Source organism: Oreochromis niloticus, linkage group LG8 (genome assembly GCF_001858045.2).
Source record: "Oreochromis niloticus isolate F11D_XX linkage group LG8, O_niloticus_UMD_NMBU, whole genome shotgun sequence".
NCBI lineage: Eukaryota > Metazoa > Chordata > Actinopteri > Cichliformes > Cichlidae > Oreochromis > Oreochromis niloticus.
Window position 1 is genome coordinate 4,242,902 of NC_031973.2, and position 17,844 is coordinate 4,260,745.

General features: G+C 41.3%; 1 protein-coding gene across 1 annotated transcript in view; it reads right to left on the minus strand.

Annotated features, from left to right (window-relative positions):
- Nucleotides 1–17,844, minus strand: part of LOC100694955 (SRC kinase signaling inhibitor 1) — a 138,236-nt gene that overhangs the window by 50,608 nt on the left and 69,784 nt on the right. Inside the window, 1 exon segment of the mRNA XM_025909674.1 lies at nucleotides 14,029–14,055. Coding sequence (XP_025765459.1) covers nucleotides 14,029–14,055 — 27 coding nt within the window.

The window sequence follows — 17,844 nt, forward strand, 5'->3', positions numbered from 1 at the left end:
ACGTGGATAATTTCACTTGTTCCACCTTTGTCAGACTATATGAGCCGTTACAGAATAAAACTGTCAACTTTCCATTAATACATTTTTTATGTAGAAAACGCTCCTGCATAGGAAAGCCGGGTTTATTCCAGGCACCTGCAGTTTGAGCTCATGTTTTTTTAAATGTACTCATGTAGACGCGGCTTTCAATTGCACCAAACCAACAATTTGATACCAGCACAGATGGAAATGTGTGAGCTTTATCACTATTTAATGATTAAAGAAAAAAAATACCGGATTCAGAACATGATGGATTAAGCTGCATTACCTGCGCAGGCTCTACGGTCCTGTTTAAAACACAGTCTGTGGTTCAACAGCTTGTATCACTGAGGCAGTAACTTAAAAAACCTGCTTTCTCCCTGACTTTATCAGTAACGAGCTATGTCTTATTCGTCACATGAAATATGATATATTAATTAAAGTGGAAATCAATTTAACATTTTGAAACATTAGTCATCTGGTGTATCTTTTTTCCATGACAATAAACAAGCAGCTGGCTGCTCACCAGGTCTGTTGCTACTGCCAACAGAGCGAGAGGTGAACTCTGTGTAATCTTGGAGCGATGTTACGATCACGGCAACAATACTGAGCCAACAAAGTCACCCGATTATTTAAAATGGAAGAATGATGTGGGGAAATGGTGAATTGGTTGGCTATTGTTGGATATCAAGGCGGATCCACAGTGAGTCGTGAAATTTTGGCTCAACCTATTTCTGTGTCAAGGCACCTCAGACCCCTGTCTGACCTTATATCCCCACCTGAGCACCATATTTAATCATTCCTATGCTGTTTTACTGTTTTGAGACTCCCCCTGTGATCCTCCAGAGACCAGCAAGTATCTCTACAGGGATCTGAGCGAATGTGGTGGGAATGCAGACAGATCACAGGGCAGTGTCAAGGTCCCCCTCGAGCTCTGTCACATGACTGGCAGGACTCCAGGATTCACTAAAACTAACATTTTCTCACTAATTCTCTCTTTAGGCATGTAAAAGTGGTCAAGAGGACCTGCTAAGTAGAACGAAATAGAGAGGAAAGGTGATTTTTAGTGACTTTGAAGGGGGGGCGTGGTTGTTGGTGCCAGACTGGCTGCTCAGAAACTGCAGATCTACTGGGATTTTCCCACACAACCATCTCTTGGTACAGAGAACGGTTTGAAAAAGAGAAAATATCAAGTGAGGAGCAAGGTGTGAATATTTTGATTTTTAATCTTTTTTAACATCCTTTATGGTGTCATGGTGTGCATTTGACGTTTTTGTAAGTGCTATAGAAAACAACATTTATTCTAACTTTGCAGGAAAAAAAATCACAGTTTGAGATTTTTACCTCAGTGCGAGCTGAAACACGACTGTAGGTTCAGCTGATGCTAAATGATTTCAGTTAATACAAAGCAGAAAAAAACGTGGTGTTATTAAGAGTATGAATCAAGTTAAACACAATATCGGGCTATTTATAACTTAAAAACCTCTCACTGAGTTTTTGAAAAGAAGCTGCAGATTTACATTAAATATCATGTTCCATTAAGCACAGTTGACCCTTACCTCTACTTCCAGATTCTTGTTTGAAAGCATGAAAAGAGCTTCAGCTTCATTAGCTCCTCACCTTGAACTCTTTGGAGGCTTCTGTAAAAATATTCACAGCTCTTTCTAATGCTTTTCAAACCTCAGTGTGGCAACTCTGAATGGATACCCAGACTCAGATTTCCTACCAACTAACACACAGGATACTGACTTAAGATGCAGCTGTGCACAGCTGTACAGAGCCCCAACCCCTGACGCAGCTGCCACACCCCTGGACCCAGCAATTTCATGGACATTACCTCTACATACCGTGGCATTCCTTTCCAGTGAGACTTACAAATGAGAGCATCCCAATCCCTACCCGCCTAACGGCACGTTTGGGTGCCACATAATACGAAAGGACTTTTTACAAAGCAGCCTCGGCTGGAAGATGCGAGTCGGCAGGCCGCACATCTTTGCAACAACAGCCCGAGGGGGGAGAGGCAGGTGAAGGAGGCGAGGAGCACGCGTGACGTGTTCAGTGGTGCGCTGCCCGATATAGCCGCAGTCTTCTGTTATTTCCCATAGAGCAGCTTTGCAGGAGCAGCTGGGGGTTAATTGCCTTGCTCAAGGGCACTTGTTTTCGAGTTAGAGGCAAAACCTCCATGAGAGCAGGGAGCCTTTTGCTCATTTCCCTGCTCAGATTTTCCCTGTTGACTATTTTGAAGTATTTTGATCTGCGCATTTATACTTTAGCATCACCACGTTGAAAGTGTATGTGACCCGATTTTTAGTTTATTTACAAAATAAATAATAATAAAAAAAACCTTGTGAACCCTACAGCCAGCCAAGTCTGGGGAGTAAATACAGCCTTTCATCTCTATATTACTTCAGTTATATAGCCTAAAGTGAAGGATCATTTTCTTTCACATAAAATCTAGAGGGAAGTTCTCATCCAGTTATTGCTTTCCACAGAGTTCAGCCTGCTAAACAAACCTCGCAGTCTTGGCAGATGGCAGTGAAGTGTCAATAAGTGATTCTGGCCACGTGCCTCAGCGCAGTGCCAGTTGGGGAGCGCTGCAGCAGTCGGCCTCCTAAGCCTTTTAGCGGCGGAAAACGCTCCGGCTATTCTCCGAGTCAGATTGGGGAATAGCGATTTTCCACCGAGCATCATATCAACAGCCAAACAGCACGAGGGCCACAGAAGCAGTTGTCTGAATGCGTTAGAGATGAGCTAGCTCACTGGGACAAATATGGCACGGGTAGTCTGGGGATGTCTCTGTATGGAAACTGCTCTGTCTGCCATATTCTCCGTGTAAGACTCATGAAAGACGAACAAGCGTCTTGCAATGCTTCTGGGCTCCCAAAAGAGACGAATCCTTTAAAAAATGTCCTTTGAATAAAAATAAAAGTTTTAGTGGATGTTTGCAGATGATTCTCTTCATTACTGAAACATTTACGAGACTGCTGAGAAGAGAAAAAGACTAAACTATACAGAAAAAAATAATTTGCATCAATGTTGCAAAGCTATGATGGAAACAAATGCCGGAGTTCAACCACATAGGCTCCTTAATGAGCTAATATTGTAAGATGTACAGTTTCACTAGATTTAGGTAAATGTCACTTTGTAACGAGCACCTGAGATCTAAAACAGACTGCATCACATAGCAAGCCAGATTAATTATCAGATAATTGTGTAAAAATGTTCTTAAAGGCACCAACAAAAAAAAAGGTCCAGTTCAGTGATTCCACTTAGCTTCCTAGCAGACACTAATCTAACAGGGATGCTCCCAGTGACTATTTCCTAAAGAGGAAAAGAAAATGAAACAATTAGTGTAAAACTAAGAAACACTCAGATATCAAATTAAATTTTGATGAATTTTTAATGGACAATATCAAAAACTATCCAAGGCATTTGAAACCATTCATCCCGTTCGTCAACATTTAATCATGCTTTAAGTGCTGTTTATGGACACGTTATACTCTGAAATGATAACGAAGAACAAAAACACTTAGAAAAAGCTGTTAAAATATGACAAGTTAACATACAAAAAACTAATAATTTGCCATTGAATTGTGTGGTGCATTGTGCATATTATTTTTCTATAATGTATGACAACCACCCCAATGAAAGAAAAAGAAATCTCAAATAATAACCAAACAAATCATCCATCCATTTTTTTCCACCTATCCTGAGCCAGCTTGCGGGGCAGCCTAAGCAGAGAGGTTCAAACCTCCCTCTCATCAACCACCTCCAGCTTATCCTGGGGAACACCGTGACATTCCCAGGTCAGATGAGAGATGTAATTTCTCCAGCAGGTCTCCTCCTAGGAGGACATGCCTGGAACACCTGAGCCAGGAGGTGACCATCTCAACTGGCTCTTTTCAAGGAGGAGAAGCACCTCTACTCTGGGGCCCTGCTGAATGAATGAACTCCTCTCCCTATCTGTAAGAGAGATAAGGTGGAACCCAATTTCTGCCATTTATATCCGTGATCTCATTTCATTTTTACCTTCCTTTCAAAATAACCAACAATAATAGGCCTACCAAAAAGATCAGGTCTAAATGAGCACCTATGGAGTTTTTCTGCAACACTGTTGGGGCTGCAGCTTCATCTGGCAGCAGATGGCTGCACAATATTTAGGACAGAACAAGTGCAGAAAGAAAAACTGTTTTTGTGCCATGTTGTTAGGATGTGATTTCATACTTTAAACATGTGAGTCTGTGGGTTTGCCTCACCTTTTGAGTGGGTGACTGTGTGCCTGGCAGAGGTAGGACCCAAACACAGGACCCCCCCATGGTAAAACCAAACCCTGGTGCGCCTACGTCTGCATCCTGTCTGCAGCTCGGACACAAGCATTTCACTGCATGTTCACTATATGTTGTACTGTTTATGAGACAAATAAAATGTGTATTTAAGATGGATTGGAAGGCTGACAGACACAGAGATGAGAGTATGGACTGAGCTCAAGAAAGACCACTACAGAACTACAACATACCCCATGACAAACAAGACCCAGGACCAAGACAACCGAAGGAACTGCTGTTTTTGCCACTTCAGCCTTGAGCTACGTCCACATGTACATGTTATATTTTTAAAACGGATCCACAGAAAAATATTTCTTTTCACATGAAAAATGCAAAATTTTTGATCCTTTTTTAGAAATATGACAAAATCTAGTAGCTACACAGAGATAACCTGATAAACATCGGTGAGGTTCGAGGAACACAGGATGTAATAAAGCCAGGTATGCATATTTAAACATTTCCTCTGCTTCGTCACTATGGTTACAAAATAATCCCAGTAGGCCCCATTATCATTCCCTCAGTAATGAAGAAGGCTGATGAACAAGTGCAATACTGGATGCAGCTTCAATAGGATGCTCACTCCCTATCTAAGCCCCACAGTATGGTCCACCCCCCACCCCCACCCCAAATTAAACACCAAGGCAAAGAAAAAGCGACAATAGTCAGTGATTACTCTGGCCACTCTAGACAGAAAGACAAGCGCACAAGAGATGTAAAATGGAGCATTAATATTTGTATAAGTGAGGCTGGGAGTGATGAAAAGAGGAGAATTATGCAGCACTCTGCTCCATTGTGTCTTTGACACTGTCAGCAGCAATTGCTGCCTGGTGTTTGAATCCATGTTCAGCCCCGCTGACGAGCTGAAAATCCTCATGCAAGGGGAGCGTGTGAGAGGAAGTGTGTGATATAAGAATCTATATTCCCATTTGCTTGCGTCCAATCAGTAGGAGCGCCACCGATGTTTGTGTGCATTTAGCAAGCTAGAGACATCAAAGGGGGGATAGCGGGGGACTATTAAACACATACACAGCCTCACACACATGGGCACAGCAGTGCACTGCTGCAGGGGTTTCTATTGCATCAGAAGAGGAGGCGAGACTCCCCGTCTCCCTGAGAGGAAGAGGAGCGATAACCAATCCTGTATGGGCAGCAGACCAGCAACAAATAGGGGGAGAATGGGAAAAAAGCCAGCATGTGTGTTTGTCACCAGCTAAATAGACGAGGCAGCGAGAGAGCTACTGTGAACGTACATGATGAAAGGAGCACGAGATGCAAAGTGTAACACGAGAGATTAACCATATATTAAAATAAGAGAGGCTATTTTTGTAAAGTACATATGCTGGATGTATATGTAATTAAGCACCGCTATTCAGGCACTTTCAGTGCAGCCGAGCATTTGTTATTGTCTGTCTGTGTTAAAGGATAAAGCCGTCACTCTAATTTTCTTATTGTCGACGATCCTCTGAAAAACCCAAACCGACAATGTGCCCATCTGTCAGCGCTTCCCTACCCTGTCTCTGATGCTCAGCTCTCAAGCTCAGTGATTTCTGTAAGTCTTTAAGAAATACTCCTAAATATACACTTTCATTTTATGAAAACAGGCACAGTCGTTTTACAAACAGATGGGCACTTATAGCACAAAAATACTCGATTTGCTAAGGACTATTTTCAGCGGTGGATTAATCGACAATTTTTGTGTGCTACTTTTGCAAATTACTCAACTTGGATGTTTTTTTAATCAATCCGTAAGCCCTCCCACATCGTCTGAAACTAACAGTTTGTTTTGTGTATTTATGTACAGTCAAACGATAATTCCAGTGCCTTTCAATTTGGTGCTTTTGCCTCATTGTGACTTAACTGAGCGCCTGTTACAAAATAACTGTATTTATTTTAAGATTATTGCCCTCTTAAAAAGCACAACAGTGAATTTAGCTGTTGAATAGTGGTTCTCTCAGGGTGCAGGGTGGGAATATTTGACCACTGAACATTCTGCAGTGACAAACTGCACCAAAGTTATGAATGAATGAATTTGCTGTTTCAGTACCCATTTCCTGTTAAATATCCTTAAAGAAAATTCTGTCAAAGAGGGTTTTGGTAAAGGCGTGCAGCTCCCATAGGTGGGAATTATGAGAGCAAAAAAACTCCCAACATTCGGGACACCATATCATGAAAGCAAAATGTCTTATGGCTTCAGGCGGCCCAGGGACAGAGCACCTCACCTGTAAGCAGAGGTTGATGAATTCAATTCTATTCAGTTTTATTTACACAGCGCCAAATCACAACAACAGTTGCCTCAAGGCGCTTTATATTGTAAGGTAGATCCTACAATAAAACACACAGAGAAAAACCCAACAATCATATGACCCCCTATGAGGAAGCACTTTGGCGACAGTGGGAACGAAAAACTCCCTTTTAACAGGAAGAAACCTCCGGCAGAACCAGGCTCAGGGAGGGGCGGGGCCATCTGCTGCGACCGGTTGGGGTGAGAGAAGGAAGACAGGATAAAGACATGCTGTGAATGCTAACATAGCGCCAGGTAAGCATTAGTTCTTAGAGAAGCTTGACCTCCTTTGAAAGCGTCCTCACTGAACCAAAGCAACAATATGTTTGGTAGACTATGTTAAATCATCTGACAAGGTCCAGACAAGATGTATGCTACCTGAGTGGTGAGTACAAATGGGACGAGAAGGATGCCTTTGTCTGACAATAAAATCAAAAGGAAAACTGGCAACGTGTCAGATGACATACAGGGAAAAATATTCTGTGGACTGAAGAGACAAATCTTCTAAAAAGTTCAACTTTTGAGTCCCATCTGGACTAAAACTACCAATCAAAGATGATGGTGGGGCTGCTTTCCTGCTTCAGGACCTGCACGACTTGCTGTAACTGATGGAACCATGAATGCTCCTCTCTACCACACAGTAGAGTTGTAGCTATACAGTGTCTTTAGGTAAGTGTAAAAGTAGGGACTTCAAAAAAGTCAAGATATTTTTTGGACAAAGACTCATTATACAGCTGGAAGTGTGAGGTCTTGCAGTCCTGCTACAGGCACACCTCTCTCCGTGTCTTCTTTGTTCAGTGAATGCAAAGAGAAGCAGTGAAGGAACTGTTCACACTTGCACAGTGTTTTTCTTGGTGGTTATTTATGGGTCATGTGCTTTGCTGGACAGAGCAAAGATAGTTTATCAGCTCCATCCTGCAGCGTCTCTGAGTCCTGGTCCTACAGGCAGGAATCTTAGCACAGCTTCCAGGATCTCCCTCTCCCCAGCCACTGCCTCCAGCCCTTCCGGGGAATGCTGAGGTTTTCCAAAGCCACCTTAGCAATAACCTCACAAGTCCATCCTGGGTCTGCCCTGCAGTCACACCTACATTTTGTGGCCATAGGTGAGGGTATGAACATATTTGCTGTCGTGGTCAGCTCTGTCCTGTTTCAAACTGCTACCTGGTGTGACTGAGTTGGACTTATTAGCAGCACAACCTTTAACTTCTTTACAAATGAGGGTATAAAATTTCACTGATGTTGATTTTTGTTTTTAAGGTCGCTCCAGGGCCAAAAACTTTCATTCAGAGCATCCTTACTGCTGAATTGACTAACAATGTTTGTGTAATGTTGTGTAGGTGCTATATATAAACTACAGTGTGCTGTGTTCATGGTAAAGTGGAACATGTCAGCCTGTGTTTAAATACGTAGGTTTTTTGGACATCGGTGGAGCCCCACTGCACAGAGGAACGAGACACACTGGGCTTTTATACACCCACACCCACACATACACATGCAGACACACAAGTTCATTGTTAGTTTTGGTTTTATCCTCTCAACCTTATCCTTTGACATTTTAATGTAAAATACAGAAAATATTTCACATCCCATTTAATTCGAGAAGCAGCAGCGTTTTCATTGTTCCATTAGATTTGCTGCATCAGCAGTAGGTATGCAAGGGGCCTTTCAGATTATCAAGTAATTTTATGGTTAAGATGATGTAAGCTGCAGTAAGTGCTTAGGTTAGCACATGCACAACACAGGCTCACTGAAAGTCAGGGTCACATGGGTCTGTTCAATATACATAATTTATTCAAGCCTGATGTGGAACTAATAATACATTTTAGCCTCACGTTGATCCTTACATGGCCAGGATGTAAAGAAATTTGATTCTTCTTCCACAAAACAACTTAAACTGTTCCCTTTGAGCATTTTTCTCTTTTCTAACTGTCAAATCTGAAAAAATATTTTTGCTTTCTCATCTACTTTAGGTTTATCTAGTCATTAATAGTGTTGATGTGATTATCTGAGTTGAAGAACTTGAATCCACATCTATATACTAAAGGTGAAAACTGTTTGTTGTGGGGCCAAAAGCACTTTCTTTTCATAAACAGCATCCAATTCCAATCTAATTTCATAGGAGACAATTTCTTTGTTTCCTATTAAAGTTTAATATCTCAGAAGAACTGAGGCACATAAATCCTCAGCGGGATCTATTTATCGCTATTCATTTTTTTATTTATTAAACCTTTATGACTCTCGAGATTAAGAATCTCTTTTGCAAGAGTGTCCTGGCCAGAACACGCAGACGTACAACTGGTGGCTGCACAGACGAGTAACGCACAGAAACACACACAGCAAAATGCACAAAATAAGTAGAGGAATGTGCATGAGGTGAAGAATGAAGCATAAAAATATCCAAAATTAAAAACTTCAAAGCTAAAGGAAACTTCAAACATCAGAATAAGTTATTGTCTGGGGCCAGAAACAGGAGCAGGAGTGATCACGCAGAACATCTGCCGCCTGCAGCAGCTGCCTCCAGCTCAATTTAAATCACCTGAAATTCATTTAGTAAGATCAGCTCCTTAATTATTGTGACTTTTGTTTTAATTACTGACCCTCTGGACATAATTACAGGAAATCTGATACTTATTATACCCAATCATCAACCTCCGGGGCTAAAAAAGAAAACCAACGTGGACCTGCAGTTCTTCTATCAGCCACATGAGGTTCACTCCAAAACCAAGTCGGTCTGAATACAGTCCCATGTTAAAACTTTACAGCAGAAATAAATATGTTTACAGCCTGGGGCCAAAAGCAGCTTTAGTCTCTATGGATAGTTTCTAACATATGAACATCTGTATGGTGGATGAGGAGTTTTATAACGAATCCATTTTGACATTTTTAAGACTTAAAAGTTTGATTTGCCTCGTCTCCACTAATTAAAGCCACAGAAGTGGATCTCCCAACAGGCGTTTGTGCTGCTGGTGCCATTTGGAACATTTTTTATTGGGATTATGTGACAAATAATACGGCTTCCTGTGTGGTAAAGACCGTCCAATCAGTCTGTATTTAGCAATAATTAGATACCTGTGCTCTACAGCTATGCACCTTGCCAACCAAGCTCAGCTAATAACTTGTATATGGTTGCTACTAGCTCTGAAACAACAACAGGGCCAAAATGGTAACGCCGAGGCTCAGAACCAGTGGGTGATGTCAGAGTGGCAACAATCTATGATTAGACCGCACACAACAACAGACACACAACAAACCTGGAGTCTGCCCACACTCCAGCTCGCCCTGAATGATCCGCTTTCTTATTATTTAGCTGACACTTGAACTTAAGTGACATTCTTCAAACGTGCCTGTGCTAACACAGCTGAAGGCACAAACGCTCTCTGCAGATGCTGGATGTAAACTCGCTCTGTCACTTTATATAATTTTTCACAGAGTGGGAGCAAGTTCCTGGGTTTGAAACCAGCTGGTAGCTCCACAGCCGCTGAAGCTGGCAGTGACTGATGACCACTAATGGGCCTGTTTTCAAATTAATCCTTTCATGTCATGCTATTTGCATTGCAGCCTCGCCAGCGCTTGGTGAAATTTCCGACTCCAGCCGGAAACAAGGTTTCATTTCGATGGCTGGATTCAATAAGGGCGCACTCAGGGGTCTCTGAGTGTTTTCAAAATCTTGGATAGCAGACCGCGTGTTTGTGATAGCGTGGGTTTAAATTTGGCTCTGGATTTTTGCTACATGTCAACTAATCCCATCTCTAATATTTTCTGTCACTAAGTGTGTAACTGAGTCCAGACTGCATTCAGTAAAACCACAAAGAATAAGAGGGCATGATTAATGGCTTCACAGCTTCCATTTAGCTAATCTTTTTTTTTCTTTTTATTGATCTTGTTTTATTTACTTCAGTTGTTGCATGTTAAATAAAATATTATATGCTACGTTATATAATAAATTTCTATTGTTTTACATTTATTCTTTATTTTTGGCATGTGAATCAATCTTAAAGCACCTTGAACTGAAATAACCTGATTAAAAATGTCTTACAAATACATTTAAGGGAATGGATGCCTGATAATAACACCCAAAGGTTTACTGACCACACGTATATAAGATTCCTGAATGTGTATAAACTGTATTTAAAAGATTAACGCAGTCATCAATCTATATTTTGAACTGCTTAATCAGTTCAAGGTCCTGGGAGGGGTGGAGCCTATCCCAGCTGTTACCTGGTAAAAGGCAGGGTAGCCCATCACAGGGATACACGAACGTGGGCTCTGAAGCTCTGAACTGTTTCCCCCTATAAAGACGACATCTGATGACCGCGTCTGTACCCATAGTTTTCTTACCTTTTAATTGGTTAATAGGTTAGAATAGTTTCCATTGTTTTTCCAAGGGTAACTGCACAGCTGGAGACCACCCTCACTACCTTCTGATACACCCCAGTCATTTTTTATATAAGCAGGCCTGAAATTTAACAAAGAGTCCTCAATTCAGAAAAGAGCCACAAGGGTTCCTCCTAGCAGGGTTTCAAGGTGTAAAGAGCTACACCTTAATTCTTTCTAACGGCCAGCAGAGGGCGACCCCGTGAGTGTAAAGACTTCTACGAAAAAATGATTCTGCTGCTCGCTTGAGGTCCGAATCACTCTTTTGAATCCATCCAGCCATGCATGAGAAAGTAATATGCTCCAGCTTTAGGTCACATTCATCCCTTTCTCGCCGCTACAGAGAACGCCAAATGTAAAGTTCACACTTCCAAGAGGTAGTCTAATATCCTTCACAGCCTACTCCTGCACAGAAAGTACACATAGCTTTTAAAAGCACCAAACTCTGCTGAAAGTAGATAAAAAGGAAAGGATGTTAAGAAATTAGACCCAAAATGTTAAATTGGCCTCTTGGTTGTATTAAAGGAAATGTAAGAGGATTAGTGGTGTATTTGTGGTGACAGGACTGATGGATGGAATGCACCATTTTTCTTTCCGAGTATGTAATTTGAATACATGAACTGTTGTAGTAAATATGGTAGCCAAAGTCTGCATCTTTTTACATTATATTTCAAAACACTCTACGTTTATGCACTTCTTTGCTGGACCAGAAACAATGACCAAACATAGATGCATGGTTCCCAGATCAGTGGGTTCTCTACTGATGGAGGATACAGCGCCTTTCAGACTGCTTAAGCCTAAAAGGCAAATTTTTCAGGGCTTCTGGGATAGCCCACAGGTATCAAGGCTGTTATGGAATTTACAATGAGACCAGGATTAACCTCGTGCAGAAATAATTGTTGAGGAGATGCAGATGAATTGAAGCTAACATTATTGTGGAAACTGTCTTGATATCAGGAGAATGGGAGAGACATTTTGCAGCAGTTTCATGACCCTGTTCCAACTCTCCAGATAAGGACAGACATTATGTCTCTGCAGTATCTACAAGCAGCTGGCCCACAGTACAACCAAAACACTATCAGTACAGAACATCACTGTAGTCATAAAAGCTTCAATGAGACTATTTTTCAAATAAAGGGGTTTAACCACAAATAAGCAAAGCAAAAAATTTACACGGGCCAAAGCCTTCTACTCCAATCACCGGACATCGTTTATGAATGCAGATAAATTTTAAGAGTGCTGGTTAACCTTCGAGGCTGCTCAAACACGATTGGTCAGGTCAATAGAAGTCTGACAACAAAGCGGACTGGAAATGAAAACCAGAACACTTCTGGTGCTAAAAACCTTGTGCCCTGCCTACAGGTACACGTGCATTAGAGCAAATATCCTCAGAGTCGTTAAGATTCAGAGTCTGGATCCAGGAATTTTGTGTCTGTCAACAACCTGTCAGGCTTAGGCTGAAAATCGGACCGATCTGACACTTCATTTAACTTCATGTTTCCTACACACAGACTTTACTTTGGTGGGCTACCCCTATTTATAGACTTAAATCTTCTTTATCCATCTCAGAGAATGGATGAAGTTATCCATGTTACTAAAAAAACAACCCTTTTGGTCTTCAGTTGCAAACCAGCTGTCTTGTATCGCAGCGGTCCCCAACCCCCAGGCTGGTCCGTGAGTCATTTGGTACCGGGCTGCAAGAGTTGAGGCTCAGGTGTGAAATTTACCGTATTCAGGGTTTTTATCGGTTTTTATCGTTAACTCGGTTTCCCTGGGACTTTTCCTGTGTGTTAGAAATAAATCTATGTTTTGGTACTGGTACTGGTTTTATTTTGGTGTATTTATCCGCAACACCTTAAAGGCCGGTCCGTGAAAATATTGTCGGACATCAACCGGTCTGTGGTGCAAAAAATGTTGGGGACCGCTGTTGTATTGTCTACCAACCTCCCCGATGGCCACATTGCTATTGTGGAGGTCCTGAATGAGTTGCTCCCTATACTTCACCGTCTTGCAGCTGCTTATGATAGCCCCTGCCCTGCTTTGGCGAATTAGACTACCTTCAACAGATGAGGTCCAAAATGTTAGCAATAAAGTTCTTTCACAAGATAATAAAACTCGATGGAGCAACGGCTAAATATGTTGCTCAAATATTGATTGTCACAAAGTACGTGGCACGTAAATTACCTGCACAGGAGAAACTCAGAGAGGTAATATATAAAGACTGCTGATAAAAACCCTGTGCACAGCAAAACTACCCCCATACATGCGTTCACATATTTGCATATCATACATCAAATCTGGAAGTAACAAATATTTATCACAGCAATCAAACGGGTGAATAATTCATCTGCACAACCTGCAGAACAGAATCAATCTGATCCATATTTCTGTCACTAATGACAATCCCACTGCACATCCTGCCTGCTAAACTCTCATTGATTTAGTTTTACCATCGGAGACCAACACCAGGCCTAATTTGAATTACAGACAACATGGGAGTTGTAGGCAGGGATCTGCAGGTCTGGAAACAGGCAATAACAAGCTCAGCACAGTGCCTTTTTATAGGGAGATTTTAGCGAGCAGCAGCAGTGAGTTAAGCTCCAGCCAGCAGCTCTCAGGCTGAACTGGACCTTTTCTTGCCTCATATTTGATGAAACAGGCACATTGTGTTCAATAATTGCGTATCAGAAATGCACACGTCCTTGGGGAGATGGAGGCACAGAGTTATAGGGAACCAAACTCAGCTGGACAGAAATCTTACTTGCATAGTTTGAAGTGAACAAAAGCACTTATTTGATTCGTGCAGGGATTTTTTTCTTTCTTTTGTGAACTCTGAGGGAGAAATGTCGCAGCATGCAGCACAAGAGTGTTAAAAGAGTTAAATGCAGAAGTGTGTGCCAACGTGTGACCAGCGCTAAATGCAGCGGAGAAGCAGGCATGCAAAGACACAATGGAGTTATCCTATTAAGAGACGAATCCACACAGAGGCACAGATTTACGCTGAAACACAAACACAATATTGGCACTGACCTTGAAGCTCCAGTAGTTTGGTTGTTGCTAGAGGGGGAGGAAAGAAAAACAAAGAGTAAAGGAGACAGAAGAGGGGCAGGGAGGGTGAAAGAGGGAGAAAAAGAACGATTGAGTGTGAGACTTTTTTTCTGCAAAATGCCACACTAGAAATGCTCAAAGCACAAACCGACTGGTTAGAACCAGAACAGAGAGAGAAAATGCTTTGTCACTCAGTTCCCATGTGAAGATTTGCAAGTGATACCGCAAAGTGTGCCTAATGAAGTTTGAGAGGTTTAATGGTACGTCATTTTTACACAGCGAGAACAATATGCCCCAAAGCACAAAGACCGCTTTGCTTAAAATGACCACACACTGTAGCAAAGCTTAAGCAAACAAACCAAAAATTGCCCTTTTTATTTTTTCATTTTTTGTACATTAGGCCTGGTGAGGAAATGATGAGCTAATTATCGTGATGATAGCCAGATTAACTTGCGTTGTCCTTCACTGCCATCATAATAGGACTTTAATTGCTTGTAATTGCTTCTCAGCAATTAATCAAATGTTTACAGTGACTTCACACATACTAATGACGAAGGGCCAGGCAGCTCCTAAAACCAGCCCCACAGGCTCACTTGCAGAGTTTGCTGGCGTGTACCCAGGACCGGGATTAAAGCAATGCACAGACACTGGATTAACAAGCTGCCATTTTTACTTGATCTGGAAGGAAGCCAGCGCTCAGGTCAGCATTACTCTGATTCCTGAAGATGCAGACACTGAGAGCATTTATGCACTGATCCGTGACCTTCAGTCGGAGTCCATGAATTGATACGTTCCATAAAACGACCCTGTGTGACCGAAACTATTTGAATGACCCAGTCAGAGCAAACTTCTGCAACCTTTCTGCTGTGATGTTTGATCTGATTTGGTATCGCTAACAATCTCTATGAAAAACACAAAACCAACAAGGTGGTAAAGCATAAAGACACCCAACTGGAAAATTTAAATGAAATACGAAAATGCGAAGAGTCAAAAATTAAAGTTTTTCTAACGGCCACTCAGTCCAAAAGAAAGTCAATACTCATAAACTCCCATGTGAAAAGCAGAAGTAAACATGCTTACAGAGCGTTCCAGAAATCTGTTGGCCAAGATAATGTCCATTATGGACAAGACCTCTCACACCCTGCAGGAGACTGTTAAAGCGACCATGTAGGACGGAGCATTTAATCTGTACAACTTTGTTAACAGTGAGGTAAAGACGGGAAGAACCATGATTTTCAAATATTTAAATTTCCTTTAAGTAGAAAATGCTGAAATTTAACCAACTATGTTTTCTCTTAAATATGTATTTTTCCTTGGTTTTTCAGCACATGGGGGGATGTAATTCACTCCTACAGTTAAAAGGTGGCAGAAATGGAAGAAGAACTCATTATTAAGAACCAGGCATCAGATCAGTAAACCTCATCTGTCTTTGAGATGACACGTTCCTCCAAAAACTGGAAAAATGTGCAAATCAAAAGATGACAGCTGTCAAAAAATTCAAAAGACAAACAAAAATTAGGTCAACTGGAGACAGATGTGCTGGACATTTAAGTACAGTCTAATAGTTCCCAGTGAATATTCAATAGTATTGTTGCTTAAAACGTCAAAGAATAGACTGTCCAAGAAATGTGTGCTCTAGTTGATTATTTAGCACTAATTAGCAGGTATCTGCGTTCCTCTCATTCAACTTTATGAATGCAGCCCGAACAAGCTAGGATTAGCTGATAACTTAGCGTTACTGACAATAGCTTGCAAAGCAAAGGAATTCTTATGTTAAAGCATTGTCTCCAATATTATTAGATGTGCATTAAATTTAATCTGCCTAGATTAACGTGTGTGTAGTTTAGCAGTTTTCAGAGAGACTGGGTTATCTCATCAGCTTTTTGTTTTATCAAACAAATGGGTTAGTCTATGAAAGACGTCTGTGCTATGATACCATAATTTAATACTGTTTTAGCCATTTAGCAGACATCCATCTCTCTATGGTCTCTAATTACAGCCGGCTAAATCACTCATTATTGTATGTGAATAACACTCACCTGCTGCTACAGTCTACCTTCTTTTTTATCCAAACTGGAAGTGAGAAATAAACTTTCCAGAGTGCTTTTCCATCTCTCAGCAGCAGCTGTATTGTTCTTATGCTTGAGAAACACAGTACGCATTATAAAAGGGTCAGTTGTTCCACTTTAAGAAGTCCATGGTGGTAACTGTTTGGGTTAATCCCTAACAACCAATCCTATTTTTGATGCTTAGAGGGAACCCTTCAGTAGCATCATGAATCTCCTCATTTACTCAATGATTTCAGCAAACTGAACATGATTTATGGAGATAGAGAAATCAATGAATGTATTTGGCAATTAGAATCCAACTAGAAAAATTTGCATTTCCTGCGAAAATGCTGTGTGGATGCCGTAACGCTGAAGCTGTCTGCTGAAAATAGCTGAAAAAGATGAAAAGTTGCAAAAAATTGTATGGAGGTGAAGAACTGAAAATTCTGCTGAAAACAGGTGAAGAAGCACAAATCTTTGCTGAATAGTGGTGAAAAGCCAAAAATTCTACTGAAAAGGGGTAAAGACTGAGAAATTTTTGCTGAAAAGTGGTGAAAAGAAATTTTGCCATAAGCAGGATTTGAACCTGGCCCTCCTGGTCGCAAGGCAGCTACTCATCTCACTGAGCTAAACTCATTCTCTCAAAGAAGAGGTGGAGAGACCGACAATTCTGCTGAAATGAGCAGAAGCTGCTGAGAATTGTGCTGATAAGAGGTGAAAAAGCTGAAATTTGTGTTGAAAAGAGTTAAAAAAGTTTAACTGTTAACTGAAAGAAATGTTGCCATAAGCGGGATTTGAACCCTGGCCTCCCAGTCTGAGAACGCCTGCTTATTTCACTGAGTTAAAACACAGCTCAAACCGGCAAGGAAAACTAGTGACCCCACTGATAATGTGGCAGAAATGGGCAAAAAATATTGCATAAAAAATTCAATAACTCAAAAAGTATAAAAGTTATGAGCACCAAAAGTCATAGCAAGAAAGAGCAGAATTTTTTAAAGTTTGAATGGCGAAAAGTGGATAAAAACTGTGGGAGTAGTTAAGTGCCAAAAAACGTACAGAAGCAACCAGAATAATAAAGTATAAGAAAGAATAAAGAGAAACAGGAACTCAATAGTGTGGAAGCCCTTTGAGGGCATCCACACAATGATCCATTGTGGCAGAATGGAATCCCAGTGGTGACAGGACTTAGGACTGGGCACCTGCAGTCTAGGGTCTAGGTCTCTAGCTTTGGAGCTACTCTTGGAAAAACCCAGAAACTATTTTAATAGTCCTCAAACCAGGTCCTTATTTATGTATACTGAAGTTTCAAAACTCGTCCTTAAGGGTACCATGGACGTCGCCAGGCCTCGTCTTTATGAGGGAAAGAATAAAGGCTGCAAACTGGAGGCTGACTGGCTAAAAGAAGGCAGGAAAGAAAACGACTGGATTAATGAAATGATGACAGCTTTGAGTTTGACAGCGTGGGAAAGTGGTAGTGATGTAAAGAACAGACTGGCAGCTGAACACCCGAGCAAACAGGAAGATGAGGGATCCAGACCTTCCTTATTGAGCTTACGCATGAGCTTCATAATCAACGGCTGGCTAAATGATGGCTAATTTATGAAGTCTTACTTTTTCAAACAGTTTCAGCTGTTGCGATCGAACACGTTTGTGCACAAAACCTGCTAAACACAAAATGTTCTCACTTTGGAAGAACTTAAACACCAGGTCCCATTAAAAACCTGCAGGATGAACTCGAACACTGACTGAA